This window comes from Blennius ocellaris (assembly GCF_963422515.1).
Source record: "Blennius ocellaris genome assembly, chromosome: 19".
NCBI lineage: Eukaryota > Metazoa > Chordata > Actinopteri > Blenniiformes > Blenniidae > Blennius > Blennius ocellaris.
Genome location: NC_137668.1, coordinates 15,343,111 through 15,360,037, shown reverse-complemented (window position 1 = coordinate 15,360,037; position 16,927 = coordinate 15,343,111). Strand labels below are relative to the sequence as shown.

At 39.2% G+C, this 16,927-nt stretch overlaps 3 protein-coding genes across 3 annotated transcripts; all 3 read left to right on the top strand.

Moving 5' to 3' along the window:
• Positions 1 to 180: 180 nt before the first annotated feature.
• LOC308143870 (solute carrier family 22 member 13-like) lies at positions 181 to 4,723 on the top strand (the record flags this gene model as incomplete). The annotated part of the gene is made up of 10 exons (XM_080514812.1): positions 181 to 555; positions 1,765 to 1,868; positions 2,011 to 2,165; positions 2,265 to 2,436; positions 2,537 to 2,657; positions 2,738 to 2,832; positions 2,914 to 3,128; positions 3,658 to 3,766; positions 3,852 to 4,046; positions 4,717 to 4,723. The coding sequence occupies 10 exons, from the start codon at positions 181 to 183 to the stop codon at positions 4,721 to 4,723; spliced, it is 1,548 nt and encodes a 515-aa protein (XP_080370938.1).
• A 2,194-nt stretch (positions 4,724 to 6,917) lies between these two features.
• Positions 6,918 to 10,779, top strand: LOC308143869 (solute carrier family 22 member 13-like; the record flags this gene model as incomplete). Its single annotated transcript, XM_080514811.1, has 9 exons — positions 6,918 to 7,292; positions 8,506 to 8,609; positions 8,753 to 8,907; positions 9,007 to 9,178; positions 9,279 to 9,399; positions 9,480 to 9,574; positions 9,656 to 9,870; positions 10,387 to 10,495; positions 10,581 to 10,779. 9 exons carry the CDS (start codon positions 6,918 to 6,920, stop codon positions 10,777 to 10,779), a joined length of 1,545 nt encoding a protein of 514 aa, XP_080370937.1.
• Positions 10,780 to 12,024: 1,245 nt separating this feature from the next.
• Positions 12,025 to 15,821, top strand: LOC308143868 (solute carrier family 22 member 13-like; the record flags this gene model as incomplete). Its single annotated transcript, XM_080514810.1, has 8 exons — positions 12,025 to 12,196; positions 13,689 to 13,860; positions 13,998 to 14,118; positions 14,199 to 14,293; positions 14,375 to 14,589; positions 14,803 to 14,911; positions 14,979 to 15,173; positions 15,764 to 15,821. The coding sequence occupies 8 exons, from the start codon at positions 12,025 to 12,027 to the stop codon at positions 15,819 to 15,821; spliced, it is 1,137 nt and encodes a 378-aa protein (XP_080370936.1).
• Positions 15,822 to 16,927: the final 1,106 nt, after the last annotated feature.

Below are 16,927 nucleotides of genomic sequence, written 5' to 3'. Positions count from 1 at the left end.
CAGAGATCCCGATTTCACTAGACCCTAAACCTTCTTAGTCTTTGAAAGATGCCACTGGTCATAAAAGTACAGTGATTATTAGATTGAACATTAACTTGAGGGACTAAAGTCAATTGGACTTTAGGCTGCAAAACAAATCTTTCTTTCTTGTCACACTCCGAGGACAATCAAAAGTCAAAGATGAGCAACTTTGGGCAGATCCTGAAGGAGATCGGGGAGTTTGGTTTATTTCAGAAACGTTTGGTGGCTGCACTTTTCGTCCCCGGCATATTTACAGCTTTTGATTTAATCGGTCAGGTGTTCACAGCTTTGACGTTCCCACATCACTGCAACACAGACTGGATCCTGGAGCACCAACCCAACCTGACAGAGGAGAGGAAGAAAAACCTGACTATCCCGGTCAACCAGGATGGAAGCTTCAAGAGCTGTGAAATGTTCACTCCTGTCGATCTGGATATTAATACAACTGAAAAATATCGGATAAACACCACAACAGGATGTATCAATGGATTGAAATTTGAGGCACCCGAAGGAGCCTACACCATTGTTACAGAGGTAGGAGAAGCTTATTTCAAATTCTGCTACATTTTTAAGAGGTAGCCTATTAAAAACATCTTACTGTGTCGATAAAAAGGCCTAAATCTTTAGAGCGGCTCTGACCTGTGGTGTTCTTTCCACCTCACACAATCTTGCTTGTACTCATTTCAAGTATATCATTGCATATCATCAGAGCCACTCCTTTAAAAAAATTACTTAGTTACTTGACTGATCACCTGTTTTTAAGAGCAACCAAGTTAGATTACATGTAACATTTAAGTTAGTTTCAGCAGCTGCTACAACACAACACCCCCCACGGTCTCAACATAAAAATGAAAATTGGTTTTGCCAGGAACTCTGTGCTGATCACTGCCTGTTCTCCTGCTGATACATATTTTAACCTTTGGCCTTCATTCTTTGTTGTCCATTGTCATTCACAATTTACATCAATACCCTCAATCAGAATGTAGTGGATGCAAACTTTCATTTTTATGCTGACGACACAGTCATTTATTGCTCTGCACAGTCACTAAAACAGGCCCTCTTTAAACTGCACGCAGATTTTTCAGCTATTCAGTTCAACCTAAATGACCTGAGGTTAAAGCTTAATTCCAAGAAATCCAATGTGATGCTGTTTTCACTTTCCAGGAAGAGGGAGACAAATCTGACCCCCATCACTACCCTAGAAGGTCACGTCATTAAGGAAGTTACCTCTCACAGACCATCAGGTGTCTTTGACAAAAGTGCCAAATGTTGCGGCAGCTGATTTTTTGTTTTTGGGTTTTTTTTAAGAAAGGAGGAAAAAATTGAGAAAATAGAAAAGCATGTTGCATTCATAAAGAACTAATGTGAAAGTAAGAAAGGCATGTTCCCCAATGACCTCTGGAGAGCCATTATTTATTTATTTATTTATTTTTTGCACCACACAGAGTGAGCGTGCTTCAATATTTGTATCCAACTGTGACTACTTTGTCCAGCTGAAGCTATCCACAGGCATAATAAACACTGGACAGGTCACCAATCCATCACAGGGAAAACAAAGAGACTGACACACACTGTCATAATCACATGAATGGAAAAGTTAGGGTCACCAATCAACCTCCAATGTTTTTAGATTCTGTAAATGAACTATAAATATGCTGTATGTTTTTCTACTATCTGTAATAATCATGGTATGACAAAACATGAATTGTTGTTGTGATTCTTGTTTATCCGTGTTGTTGTCAGTTTGACCTGGCGTGTGACAGGAGCAGTCTCTTTGAGACGTCACAGTCTATTTACATGGCCGGTCTTCTGGTGGGAGCGTTGGTGATGGGGCCGATGGCTGACAGGTAAGTCGTAGGTTTCATCTTCACAATGGTTGAAATTGTCCTTTTCTTCATGACATTGAATTAATGGAAATTTATTTACATTTTTTTTAAGTTGAAAATTAACCTGGGTGTCATCCAGTAACATCTGTTGCTTTATTTTTAGGTTTGGGCGCCGCTTCGTGGTCCTTCTTTCAATTCTTCTGCTTATGTTGTTTGGCGTTGGTGTTGCTTTCTCACCAAACATCTATGTTTACATGGCTTTCAAATTTGCAAGTGGCCTCTCAGTTTCAGGCATTCTTGCCAATGGATTTGTGATTGGTACGTTCACCACTGGATTTAATGCTGCCGTCTTCCTCAATTTTTTATTATATGAGGTTTTCACAAAAGCATCATCTATTCTGTCCTGTTGATTTGAAGGAGGAGAATGGAGCGATGCTTCCAAGTTTGCTTTCTGCACCATTATTTGCCACTCTTCTTTCCCTCTTGGACTCATGATGTTGCCTGGAATCGCCTATTTAATCCCCAACTGGAGGATCCTGCAGTTGGTTCTCTTTTGCCCTCTTATCCTTGTTCTGGTACTCTACTACTGGTCAGCACAAACTCAACCCACATTACTTAGTAATTTTTCCATATTGCGACAGAGTACATGTACGTTATATGTTGAGGTCCTGTGTCTCTTTGTCAACAAGGGTTCTTCCAGAGTCTGCTCGGTGGCTCATTACCCAGGGCAGGAAGGAAGAGGCGGTTAAGTTGATCCGAAAAGCAGCCAAAGTGAACGGGAGAAACGTCCCAGAAGACTTGTTGGACAAGGTGTGCAGAATCACACAACAAACAAATTTAAAAACAACAAACCAATGTCTATTTAACAATATTGCACATGAATTGTTTAGCTGGAGATTGAGGGTCCAACCAAAAGTGGAAATATGCTTGACATCTTCAGGAGATCATACCTGAGGAAACGTGCTCTCATAATGAATTGCGCCTGGTGAGTGTTTGTTTTGATGTGAAATTACTGACATATCCACATCTTCAATACTGCATTAAAACGTTTATTAATACTTCATAGGTTTGGAATCAGTCTGATGTACTATGGACTGAGTCTGAATGTGGGAACCTTTGGTCTGGATATCTACCTCACTCAGTTTATCTTTGGATTAGTTGAAGTACCTGCACGTCTGGGAACTTTGCCTTGCCTCCGGTACTTTGGGAGGAGAGTGTGGCAGTCAGGGACCCTCATTTTTGGAGGCCTTGCTTGTCTCTCAATTCTGGCCATACCAAAAGGTAATTCACTCGTTTGCAATCCATAAGCTAAATCTCTGATAACAATACTCTGACAAGCAGTGTGGAAAAATGAGGCTGGAGGAAGATTTCTGTCTTTTGTGCCGACTGCAGCTGTCAGAATCAAATTCACACACCACTTGTTTCACCCACGAATATTACAATTACTAAACTAAACCAAATAAACAACACCAGAAAAACACAATTAAACATAACCACTAATAACTTCTAAGATTAATCTAAACTACAATAACGACATTTAAACTCCAAACTCCCATGGTGCATTTTAACACAACTTTTCATTCATTGCAACTGGCTTCGCAATTGCTCCAATATTCATCATTAAATTCTGAAGAACAATGTTACAAACCAGTAACACAACTCTTGAGAAGTTCCATTTTTTAGCAGGTAAGAAATCTTCTGTGAGATGATTATTTTTCTGTGTTGGTATTTGTGTTTTGTTTCTCTTGACCATGTGACAATTTTTATGTAATTCCGAAAACGTGTTTTTCTTCTTTTCTTTTGCCAACAGATCTTCCCATAGTAATAACAGTTATAGCTGTACTGGGAAAATTTGCAGCTGCCAGCACTTTTTCCACAGTCTATATCTATACTGCAGAATTATATCCCACCATTATAAGGTTAGTCAGATAACACAGAAAGACATACTGACAGAAGATGTTTTCTCGTATGCAGTCGGATTGTTGAATAATGTGCCGTCTGTAGGCAGAATGGTATTGGTCTGAATGCCATGTTTGCACGTGTGGCGGGAATCCTCGCTCCTCTGGTGAAGCTCCTGGACGTCTACCATCACGCCATTCCCATGATAATCTACGGTACAACCCCCATAGTTGCAGGGGGTCTGTGCTTCCTCCTGCCTGAAACTGGGAACTCTGAACTTCAGGACTACGCCGAACCTATGTAAGTTCTTTTTGATGAGAGCTTAATATTTTACTTTAGTCAAGAGAATTCAGTAAAATTGCTGCCGTTTTTAATTTCAGAAAACCTATGGGGGAGATTGCTGACAATGAATCTGTTGCAGAGGAAAACATATCAGGAAAAAACACAAGACTGTAACAGATATTTCTTTAGTTTGTTATCGTCCCTGGAGTTCTTAGCATTTGCCAGTGTGTTGTTTGTCTCTTGTATTTGCGGAATCCAAATTGATATCTGCATTTTCTCTTTTTGAAAGACTGAAGTCTTATGTCCAGTGTTTTCTTTTTCTTCATTTTCTCTGCCTTTTGTCACAACTTAAAGTTTAGTTTTTTTGTTGTTCTTTGGTAGTCATTGAAATAAAAGCTGTGACATTTCAGCATGTTGCGCAGCGTCTGTTACTCATTGTCAGAAAATGTGGAAAATTGTATCTATTTAGTTCAAATCCAATCTGAACAGTCATGTCATAAATGAAGACGTGTTGGAAATCACCTTAATGAGCAGTTTGGCTATTGATAATGATTGTTACCACTGCAGTTGTGTTCTTTTCTTTTGTTCTGTGGGATCTTTTTTCAGTATTGTGGATGTGTTCCCATCTCCTAACATCGTTTCTCTTATGTGTCTGTGTCCGTGATGACTGTTGTCCTTCCTTTATCAGCCTCTAGAATAGTGATGGTTTTATCTTGTCTGAGTGCCTTTATTGCTTTTTCTTCTTTCTTGGGAATGTTGCTGTGGGTGATCTTTGTTGATCTTAACATACCCGCTACAGTGTTGCAAAAGCTCTGCTTCGTGTCCTTGGTTCTGGATTTGTTGGCATGCAAGCTCTGTTGCAAGGATGAATTCTTAGTGTGTATTTTTTTTTAGGTGTAATGACAAAGTCTAGACCTCTGGTTGAAGCAGTTTTCTATGAGGGTGCATTTTTCATTGGTTTTCCATTAATTTGTGGATTTTGTGATTTTTTTTTTTTTTTGCTGTGGCGAATTCATATTCATAAGTGTGTTTCATATGTGTGCTTATCTGTTCTTGTACGTCGTGTTCCATTGGGAAGTGTTCTTTGAGTTTGTTTGTATCCCCTATTATTAAAGTGTTGTTTTTTTTCCAGTTTGTTTTTCATCGTCCTTATTCGCTCTCTGATTAGGGATTTCTTCGCCTCTTTAATGATGTTTTCAGCATTTCTTGTTGTGAGGGGGTTCTTGATGTTGAGGCTTTTTGGTGTTTATTCCTTGTATCCGCATCATTGGTTGAATTTGCACGCTGTGGTGCACGCTTTTATTTCTTCTCGTCTGGACTACTGCAACGCACTTTATTCTGGCATTAGCCACAAAGCACTTTCCCGCTTGCAGTTAGTCCAGAACGCTGCGGCACGACTTTTAACAGGGACCAAAAAACGAGAACACATAACCCCTATCCTTGAATCTTTGCACTGGCTCCCTGTTAATTTTAGAATTGATTTTAAAATTTTGTTGTTTGTTTTTAAAGCTTTGAATGGACTGGCCCCTCAGTACATTACAGACTTCATTCAAATTTACCAACCCCCCCGCGCTCTGAGGTCTGAGGGCCAGCTCCAGCTCGTGGGTCCAAAGACCAAGTGCAAAACAAGAGGGGACAGAGCGTTCTCTGTTATCGGCCCTAAGCTGTGGAATGCTCTGCCCCTCCACGTCCGAACAGCCCCCACTTTAGACGGTTTTAAATCACGTCTTAAAACCCACTTTTATTCTCAGGCTTTTAACGCCGCGTGAGTCGTGTGGTCCCCTGTGTCTTTTATTTCTTGTTTTATTTCTTGTTCTCATTTATTTTATTGCTTTTTAAGCGTCTTTATATTTCTATTTATTCTTTTGAATTGTTTTATTCTTATTTGTAGTTTCTTGATGTGTTTGTAGTTTTTGATCTATTTTAATTTTAATTTTATGGTTTTATACTTATTTAGTGTTGGTCTTTTTAGTTTTATGTGCAGTATGTGAAGCACTTTGTAAACGCTTCGTTTTTAAAATGTGCTATATAAATAAAGTGGATTGGATTGGATTGGATTGAATTAAAGGTAGTTCTTGAAGGGTGCTCTTTTTATCCAGTTTCTCCAATCGGCAGAACATTTTGACAGTTGTTTCCGAACCTCCCTGGTAAATAGCTGAATTGTGTTCATTTTGTCCTTCTAAAAACATATTATTTACTCTTTTGTAACGACAGGTAGATGCAAGAAAGATTTTACCTTCCTGACATGTTTCGGCTTCATCTGAAGCTTTCCTCACATCTGCCATGTGATGATGTGTCAGTCAATTGTCATGTGACTGGCCAGACAGATCTGAACACAATTCAGCTATTGAGTTATTTTTTCAAAATACTCACTGTTCCTGGAGGCACCATAATTGGGGAAGGCTTAGTTCTGACAGTTACATAACTGTTTTAAAAGCGATACAGTAACTCTATTTAATGAATTTATAAGGTATCTTGAGAAACAACAGCTTTCACTTGGCCCTTTATGATACCAGATAAGGACATGGATTTAAAAAGCCTTGTTCAGCAAAATGTAGGCAAACATGCTGACACAAAAAAAAAAACACCCTTAAAAAAACGTTTTTGCATGTTTCTTTTGATTTAGAAATAAATATATACATCAGGCTCCTTCACTATCATGTCCCCCTATTGTTTTAAGTATACAGATTGTATCACGGTTCATACAGAGATCCCGATTTCACTAGACCCTAAACCTTCTTAGTCTTTGAAAGACGCCACTGGTCATGAAAGTACCGTGACTATTAGATTGAACATTAACTTGAGGGACTAAAGTCAATTGGACTTTAGACTTCAAAACAAATCTTTCTTTCTTTCTTTCCACACTGCGAGGACAATCAAAAGTCAAATATGAGCAACTTTGGGCAGATCCTGAAGGAGATCGGGGAGTTTGGTTTATTTCAGAAACGTTTGGTGGCTGCACTTTTCATCCCCGGCATATTTATAGCTTTTGATTTTATCGGTCAGGTGTTCTCAGCTTTGACGTTCCCACATCACTGCAACACAGACTGGATCCTGGAGCACCAACCCAACCTGACAGAGGAGAGGAAGAAAAACCTGACTATCCCAGTCAAACGGGATGGAAGCTTCAAGAGCTGTGAAATGTTCACTCCTGTCGATCTGGATATCAATACAATTGAAAAATATCCGATAAACACCACAACAGGATGTATCAATGGATTTAAATTTGAGGCACCCGAAGGAGCCTACACCATTGTCACAGAGGTAGGAGAAGCTTATTACAAATTCTGCTACATTTTTAAGAGGTAGCCTATTAAAAACATCTTACTGTGTCGATAAAAAGGCCTAAATCTTTAGAGCGGCTCTGACCTGTGGTGTTCTTTCCACCTCACACAATCTTGCTTGTACTCATTTCAAGTATATCATTGCATATCATCACAGCAGTGTTGCCACTCCTTTAAAAAAATTACTTAGTTACTTGACTGATCACCTGTTTTTAAAAGCAACCAAGTTAGATTACATGTAACATTTAAGTTAGTTTCAGCAGCTGCTACAACACAACACCCCCCACGGTCTCAACATAAAAATGAAAATTGGTTTTGCCAGGAACTCTGTGCTGATCACTGCCTGTTCTCCTGCTGATACATATTTTAACCTTTGGCCTTCATTCTTTGTTGTCCATTGTCATTCACAATTTACATCAATACCCTCAATCAGAATGTAGTGGATGCAAACTTTAATTTTTATGCTGACGACACAGTCATTTATTGCTCTGCACAGTCACTAAAACAGGCCCTCTTTAAATTGCACGCAGATTTTTCAGCTATTCAGTTCAACCTAAATGACCTGAGGTTAAAGCTTAATTCCAAGAAATCCAATGTGATGCTGTTTTCACTTTCCAGGAAGAGGGAGACAAATCTGACCCCCATCACTACCCTAGAAGGTCACGTCATTAAGGAAGTTACCTCTCACAGACCATCAGGTGTCTTTGACAAAAGTGCCAAATGCTGCGGCAGCTGATTTTTTGTTTTGGGGTTTTTTTTAAGAAAGGAGGAAAAAATTGAGAAAATAGAAAAGCATGTTGCATTCATAAAGAACTAATGTGAAAGTAAGAAAGGCATGTTCCCCAATGACCTCTGGAGAGCCATTATTTATTTATTTATTTTTTGCACCACACAGAGTGAGCGTGCTTCAATATTTGTATCCAACTGTGACTACTTTGTCCAGCTGAAGCTATCCACAGGCATAATAAACACTGGACAGGTCACCAATCCATCACAGGGAAAACAAAGAGACTGACACACACTCTCATAGTCACATGAATGGAAAAGTTAGGGTCACCAATTAACCTCCAATGTTTTTAGATTCTGTAAATGAACTATAAATATGCTGTATGTTTTTCTACTATCTGTAATAATCATGGTATGACGAAACATGAATTGTTGTTGTGATTCTTGTTTATCCGTGTTGTTGTCAGTTTGACCTGGCGTGTGACAGAAGCAGTCTCTTTGAGACGTCACAGTCTATTTACATGGCCGGTCTTCTGGTGGGAGCGTTGGTGATGGGGCCGATGGCTGACAGGTAAGTCGTAGGTTTCATCTTCACAATGGTTGAAATTGTCCTTTTCTTCATGACATTGAATTAATGGAAGTTTATTTACATTTTTTTTTAAGTTGAAAATTAACCTGGGTGTCATCCAGTAACATCTGTTGCTTTATTTTTAGGTTTGGGCGCCGCTTCATCTACCTGCTTTCAATACTCGTGCTGGCGTTGTTTGGCGTTGGTGTTGCTTTCTCACCAAACATCTATGTTTACGTGGCTTTCAAATTTGCAAGTGGCCTCTCAGTTTCAGGCATTCTTGCCAATGGATTTGTGATTGGTAAGTTCACCACTGGATTTAATGCCTTCGTCTTCCTCAGTTTTTTATTATGTAAGGTTTTCACAAAAGCATCATCTATTCTATCCTGCTGATTTGAAGGAGGAGAATGGAGCGATGCTTCCAAGTTTGCTTTCTGCACCATTATTTGCCACTCTTCTTTCCCTCTTGGACTCATGATGTTGCCTGGAATCGCCTATTTAATCCCCAACTGGAGGATCTTGCAGTTGGTTCTCTTTAGCCCTCTTATCCTTGTTCTGGTATTTTGCTACTGGTCAGCACAAACTCAACCCACATTACTTAGTAATTTTTCCATATTGCGACAGAGTACATGTATGTTATATGTTGAGGTCCTGTGTCTCTTTGTCAACAAGGGTTCTTCCAGAGTCTGCTCGGTGGCTCATTACCCAGGGCAGGAAGGAAGAGGCGGTTAAGTTGATCCAAAAAGCAGCCAAAGTGAACGGGAGAAACGTCCCAGAAGACTTGTTGGACAAGGTGTGCAGAATCACACAACAAACAAATTTAAAAACAACAAACCAATGTCTATTTAATAATTATGCACATGAATTGTTTAGCTGGAGATTGAGGGTCCAACCAAAAGTGGAAATATGCTTGACATCTTCAGGAGATCATACCTGAGGAAACGTGCTCTCATAATGAATTGCGCCTGGTGAGTGTTTGTTTTGATCTGAAATTACTGACATATCCACATCTTCAATACTGCATTAAAACGTTTCAAAAACGTTCATAGGTTTGGAGCCAGTCTGATGTACTATGGACTGAGTCTGAATGTGGGAACCTTTGGTCTGGATATTTACCTCACTCAGTTTATCCTTGGATTAGTTGAAGTACCTGCATGTCTGGGAACTTTGCCTTGCCTCCGATACTTTGGGAGGAGAGTGTGGCAGTCAGGGACCCTCATTGTTGGAGGTCTTGCTTGTCTCTCAATTCTGGCCATACCAAAAGGTAATTCACTCGTTTGCAATCCATAAACTAAATCTCTGATTACAATACTCTGACAAGCAGTGTGGAAAAATGAGGCTGGAGGAAGAGTTCTGTCTTTTGTGCCGACTGCAGCTGTCAGAGGCAAATTCACACACCACTTGTTTCACCCACGAACATCACAACATTACAATTACTAAACTAAACCAAATACACAAAACCAGAAAAACACAATTAAACGTAACCACTAATAACCTCTAAGACTAATCTAAACTACAATAACTCCCAACTCCAAACTCCCATGGTGCATTTTAACACAACTTTTCATTCATTGCAACTGGCTTCGCGATTGCTCCAATATTCATCACCGAATTCTTGAGAACAATGTTACAAAACAGTAACACAACTCTTGAGAAGTTACATTTTTTAGCAGGTAAGGAATCTTCTGTGAGATGATTAATTTTCTGTGTTGGCAATTTTCTATGTGACAAGTTTTGTGTAATTCCGAAACGTGTTTTTCTTCTTTTCTTTTGCCAACAGATCTTCCCGTAGTAATAACAGTTATAGCTGTACTGGGAAAATTTGCAGCTGCTAGCACTATTGCCACAGCCTATATCTATACTGCAGAATTATATCCCACCATTGTAAGGTAAGACAGATAACACAGAAAGACATAGTGACAGAAGATGTTTTCTCGTATGCAGTTGAATTGGTGAAAAATGTGCCGTCTGTAGGCAGAATGGTTTTGGTCTGAATGCCATGTTTGCACGTGTGGCGGGAATCGTCGCTCCTCTGGTGAAGCTCCTGGACGTCTACCATCACGCCATTCCCATGATAATCTACGGTACAACTCCCATAGTTGCAGGGGGTCTGTGCTTCCTCCTGCCTGAAACTGGGAACTCTGACCTTCAGGACTACGCCAAACCAATGTAAGTTCTTTTTGATGAGAGTTTAATACTTTACTTTTATCAAGAAATTTCTGAATAATTGCTGTTGTTTTTAATTTCAGAAAACCTACGGGGGAGATTGCTGACAATGAATCATTGACCGGGCAAAACAAATCAGAAAAAAACACATTGGATGCATTACATTGAATTGAGCATGCGTTTTCTTTTTGGAAAAACTGAAGTCTGTTATGTGCACTATCTTCAGATTTTTTTCTCTGCCTAATGTTTTGTTCATTTTTTGTATTCAAAAATCTTTAATATTTTGATATATCCAATCTGACCACTTATGTCATGAAATAAAACCTGAAGCCTAAGAGGCTAACTATAGAATAAATGGCTTATAGTCCATAACAGGTTGAAAGGATCGACAAGATTGAGTGATCGATCAGCCCAACAAGCATGTCTTTTAACTGGTAAAGGAAACACACAAAGTTAAGGGAGGATGAAACTCCACACAGAAATGTCCAAATGTATTCTGAAATGTTCTTAAATAAAACGACCTTGTTTTGTTTAAAATATCCTGTTTGCATTGAATCTCCTGGGCCTATATGACGGATTTGACTTAAAGATGGATATTGGCATGTGTGTGATCAATAAACCTCTGAGCCCGGTTCCGCAAAGGTTTATTCCTGTTTGAAGGGAGTTTTTCCTTTCCACAGTCGCTCTTGCTGGCTCACATGGATCTGTTGGGTTTCCCTCTGCTTAAAAAGAATCAAATCCCCTGCTGCTTCATGCCTCATCCTCGCCATCACCAGTGTCCAGACCCTGGAGGGGAAAATTATTCCTAGATCATTGCGTCCAAGCATTCATTGCTAGTCGCAGTCTTCTGGGTCTGAGCGCCAAATAACCTTCTGAAGCCAATAAAGCCCTTCTAATGCATTAAGTGTTTGTAAGTTTTTCCGGGTTGAAGAAATTGTGAAATAAATCATAAACTTAAGCAAACACTAAGATTGATAGATATTGAGTTTGATTCATAACTTGATTTGACTTCTGTTATCTCACAGGATGTCATTGTCTTGATAAAATGAGCAGTGACTCTCACATTTAATATCTTGTGCTAATAGTCTATGAGCAGTGCCACAGGTCATTCAAGTACATTGAATTGAGGTTAAACATTAACTGAATTGGTAGGCATGATGTGGACTTTTCTTTGCTGAACCGTCTGCCAAACCCAATCTTCTTGTGTAACACGCTCTCCACACAGCACTCTGAGCATATTTAGACCTGCAAAATGGCTGACTTTGTGAAGATCCTGAAGGAGATCGGGGAGTTTGGTTTATTTCAGAAATCTTTAGTGGCACTTCTATGTGTTCCAAATATATTTATGGCTTTCGACTTGACCGGCTTGGTGTTTTTAGGCATAAGCTTCCCTCATTATTGTAACACAGACTGGATCCTGGAGAGTGGATCCAACCTGACAGAAGAGAGGCAAAGAACTTTGACTATCCCAGTGAACGAGGACGGAAGCTTTGAAAGCTGTGAAATGTTCACTCCTATGGATCTGGATTTGGAAACTATCGAAAATTATGGGATTAACACCACAACAGGATGTATAAATGGACTGAGTTTTGAGGCACCCAAAGGCGTCGCCACCCTTGTCACAGAGGTAAAAGATACTTATTTCACAGTCTCCTGCAATTACAACAACAAAAGAAAACTTAAGAAAACCTTACTGAAAGTATTTTAAAGTTCTAGCCAAAAAGAGGAAAAGTTCTGATCAAACCTTGTCATCAAAAAGTGTACTTATTCACCAGTAGATATAGTCCTGTCAGCATGCCTTTTTAAGAGGCAAGACTAAAGATTACTTGACAAGGTGCTAGTTTATTATTTGGCAATAGTATACCGTGGCATTTGTGAATAATTCGGCAAACAATTTCTACAAAAATCGCAAAAAACCCACCAACGTACCAGTCAAAGCAGATAGGATTTAGGTGAAAATGGGAGCACATATACAAGAAGTACATCAAAACATGCAGAAAACTTGGGAATAGTGTCTTTTGTTAAGGATTCTACAAACAGTTTCTGCAAAAATCGCAAGTCAAAGCTTTTGAAGTGGCTTTTGATGAAAAGCACAAAATGGAGAAGATACTGGTCAGCAGCAGGTGGTAGTTATGCACAACATTTCATCCGACATTTTACAGTTTTTATTGCCATTGTGAATGTCGCAGGTATTCCAGCTTGTTAAGTATATAAAGCTGTATGACTGCTTGAGGTCACTGTGTCTTGGCCCAAACCTCAACTTATTTTGCATCAGTGGTCACATACAGAAATGTATGGACACAAGTAAAATGATGGCAAAAGACCAAGAAATGACAAAAAATATACATTTCCCTTAGATTTAGTCCAAAGAAAGACTTCTGAAAAAGTTAGCATTTAATGCCCTTTTTTGAATAACTTCATGAATTAAAATATCAAATTGTAATCTCAATAAAACAGTGCAACCCAGTGAAGAATTTAGTGGCTGTTTCTTGTTTAGGACACCCCGGCTCTAACCCATTCTAATTTGCCATCATCACAATGGCATTTTGCCTTGAAGATCATCAGAGATAAATACTGAGGTACTGGAAAGCAGGACACAGAAACACAAGACTTAGATGCTAGAGTCTCCCCACACAGAAACACAAACAGACTGGCAATCAGAATACACAGAAGACGCCCAATCAAGTCCTACTCAGTGATTGATGACTTGAGAGGTTTTCACAAAAGCATTGTCTTGCATGCATTTAATGGACATCAGACTGTGACACAATAATCGATGGTTGTCTGTGAGGATTGTTTGTATGACTAAGGAATTATCCGTAACCGTATCTGCACCTTTAGTTCAACACGACTCTGCTGATGAATATGAAACAAAAATTATGTGATGCTCAGCCTACCTGTCTTGTTGATTTGAAGGAGGAGAATGGAGCAATGCTTCCAAGTTTGTTTTCTGCACCACGATGTGCAACAGTGCTTACTCTTTTGGACTCATGATGTTGCCTGGAATCGCCTATTTAATCCCCAACTGGAGGATCATGCAGTTGGTTGCCTTTTGCCCTCTTGTCCTTGTTCTGGTAATTTGCTACTGGTCAGCACAAACTCAACTCACATTACTTAGTAATTTTTCCATATTGCTACAGAGTACATGTACATATAAATCTAGACCATTTACCATTTTTACCATTTACGTTATATGTTGAGGTCCTGTGTCTCTTTGTCAACAAGGGTTCTTCCAGAGTCTGCTCGGTGGCTCATTACCCAGGGCAGGAAGGAAGAGGCGGTTAAGTTGATCCGAAAAGCAGCCAAAGTGAACGGGAGAAACGTCCCAGAAGACTTGTTGGACAAGGTGCGCAGAATCACACAACAAACGAATTTAAAAACAACAAACCAATGTGTATTCAATAATATTGCACATGAATTGTTTAGCTGGAGATTGAGGGTCCAACCAAAAGTGGAAATATGCTTGACATCTTCAGGAGATCATACCTGAGGAAACGTGCTCTCATAATGAATTTCGCCTGGTGAGTGTTTGTTTTGATCTGAAATTACTGACATATCCACATCTTCAATACTGCATTAAAACGTTTATTAATACTTCACAGGTTTGGAACCAGTCTGATGTACTATGGACTGAGCATAAATGTGGGAACCTTTGGTCTGAATATTTACCTCACTCAGTTTATCTTTGGATTAGTTGAAGTACCTGCACTTCTGGGAACTTTGCCTTGCCTCCGGTACTTTGGGAGGAGAGTGTGGCAGTCAGGGACCCTCATTGTTGGAGGTCTTGCTTGTCTCTCAATTGTGTTCATACCAAAAGGTAATTCACCCGTTTGCAATCTCTAATCTAAATCAATGATAATATTCTGTACCTAATTCTTGAGAACAATATTTTCTTGAACACAACTTTTGAGGAGTTTGGCAGGTATTGAATTTTTTGTATTGACATTTTTGTTTTGTTTCTATCTAAACACGAGACTTTACGCAGACGTAATTCAGAAATGTGTTGTTGTTCTTGTGCTTTTCCCAACAGATCTTCCAATAGTAATAACACTCATGGCTACACTGGGTAAATGTACATCTGCCAGCACTTTTACTGCAGTCTATGTTTACAGTGCAGAATTATATCCGACCATTGTAAGGTAAGAGAGATAACAGCAGATGCTATCTTGTATTCATTTGGATTGTTGATTAATATTATGTCTGTAGGCAGAATGGTATTGGTCTGAATGCCATGTTTGCACGCGTGGGGGGAATCCTCGCTCCTCTGGTGAAGCTCCTGGACGTCTACCATCACGCCATTCCCATGATAGTCTACGGTACAACTCCCATAGTTGCAGGGGGTCTGTGCTTCCTCCTGCCTGAAACTGGGGACTCTGAACTTCAGGACTACGCCGAACCAATGTAAGTTGTTTTTGATGAGAGCTTAATATTTTACTTTAGTCAAGAGAATTCAGTGAAATTGCTGCCGTTTTTAATTTCAGAAAACCTATGGGGGAGATTGCTGACAATGAATCTGTTGCAGAGGAAAACATATCAGGAAAAAACACAAGACTGTAACAGATATTTCTTTAGTTTGTGATCGTCCCTGGAGTTCTTAGCATTTGCCAGTATGTTTTTTGTCTCTTGTATTTGCGGAATCCAAATTGATATCTGCATTTTCTCTTTTTGAAAGACTGCAGTCTTATGTGCAGTGTTTTCTTTTTCTTCATTTTCTCTGCCTTTTGTCACAACTTAAAGTTTAGTTTTTTTGTTGTTCTTTGGTAGTCATTGAAATAAAAGCTGTGACATTTCAGCATGTTGCGCAGCGTCTGTTTATCTCATTGTCAGAAAATGTGGAAAATTGTATCTATTTAGTTAAAATCCAATCTGAACAGTCATGTCATAAATCAAGACGTGTTGGAAATCACCTTAATGAGCAGTTTGGCTATTGATAATGATTGTTACCACTGCAGTTGTGTTCTTTTCTTTTGTTCTGTGGGATCTTTTTTCAGTATTGTGGATGTGTTCCCATCTCCTAACATCGTTTCTCTTATGTGTCTGTGTCCGTGATGACTGTTGTCCTTCCTTTATCAGCCTCGAGAATAGTGATGGTTTTATCTTGTCTGAGTGCCTTTATTGCTTTTTCTTCTTTCTTTGGAATGTTGCTGTGGGTGATCTTTGTTGATCTTAACATACCCGCTACAGTGTTGCAAAGCTCTGCTTCGTGTCCTTGGTTCTGGATTTGTTGGCATGCAAGCTCTGTTGCAAGGATGAATTCTTAGTGTGTATTTTTTTTTAGGTGTAATGACAAAGTCTAGACCTCTGGTTGAAGCAGTTTTCTATGAGGGTGCATTTTTCATTGGTTTTCCATTAATTTGTGGATTTTGTGATTTTTTTTTTTTTTGCTGTGGCAAATTCATCTTCATAAGTGTGTTTCATATGTGTGCTCATCTGTTCTTGTACGTCGTGTTCCATTGGGAAGTGTTCTTTGAGTTTGTTTGCATCCCCTATTATTAAAGTGTTGGTTTTTTTCCAGTTTGTTTTTCATCGTCCTTATTCGCTCTCTGATTAGGGATTTCTTCACCTCTTTAATGATGTTTTCAGAATTTCTTGTTGTGAGGGAGTTCTTGATGTTGAGGCTTTTTGGTGTTTATTCCTTGTATCCGCATCATTGGTTGAATTTAAGGTAGTTCTTGAAGGGTGCTCTTTTTATCCAGTTTCTCCAATCGGCAGAACATTTTGACAGTTGTTTCCGAACCTCCCTGGTAAATAGCTGAATTGTGTTCATTTTGTCCTTCTAAAAACATATTATTTACTCTTTTGTAACGACAGGTAGATGCAGGAAAGATTTTACCTTCCTGACATGTTTCGGCTTCATCTGAAGCTTTCCTCACATCTGGCATGTGCTGATGTGTCAGTCAATTGCCATGTGACCGGCCAGACAGATCTGAACACAATTCAGCTATTGAGTTATTTTTTCAAAATACTCACTGTTCCTGGAGGCACCATAATTGGGGAAGGCTTAGTTCCGACAGTTATATAACTGTTTTAAAAGTGATACAGTAACTCTATTTAATGAATTTATAAGGTATCTTGAGCAACACCAGCTTTCACTTGGCCCTTTATGATACCAGATAAGGACATGGATTTAAAAAGCCTTGTTCAGCAAAATGTAG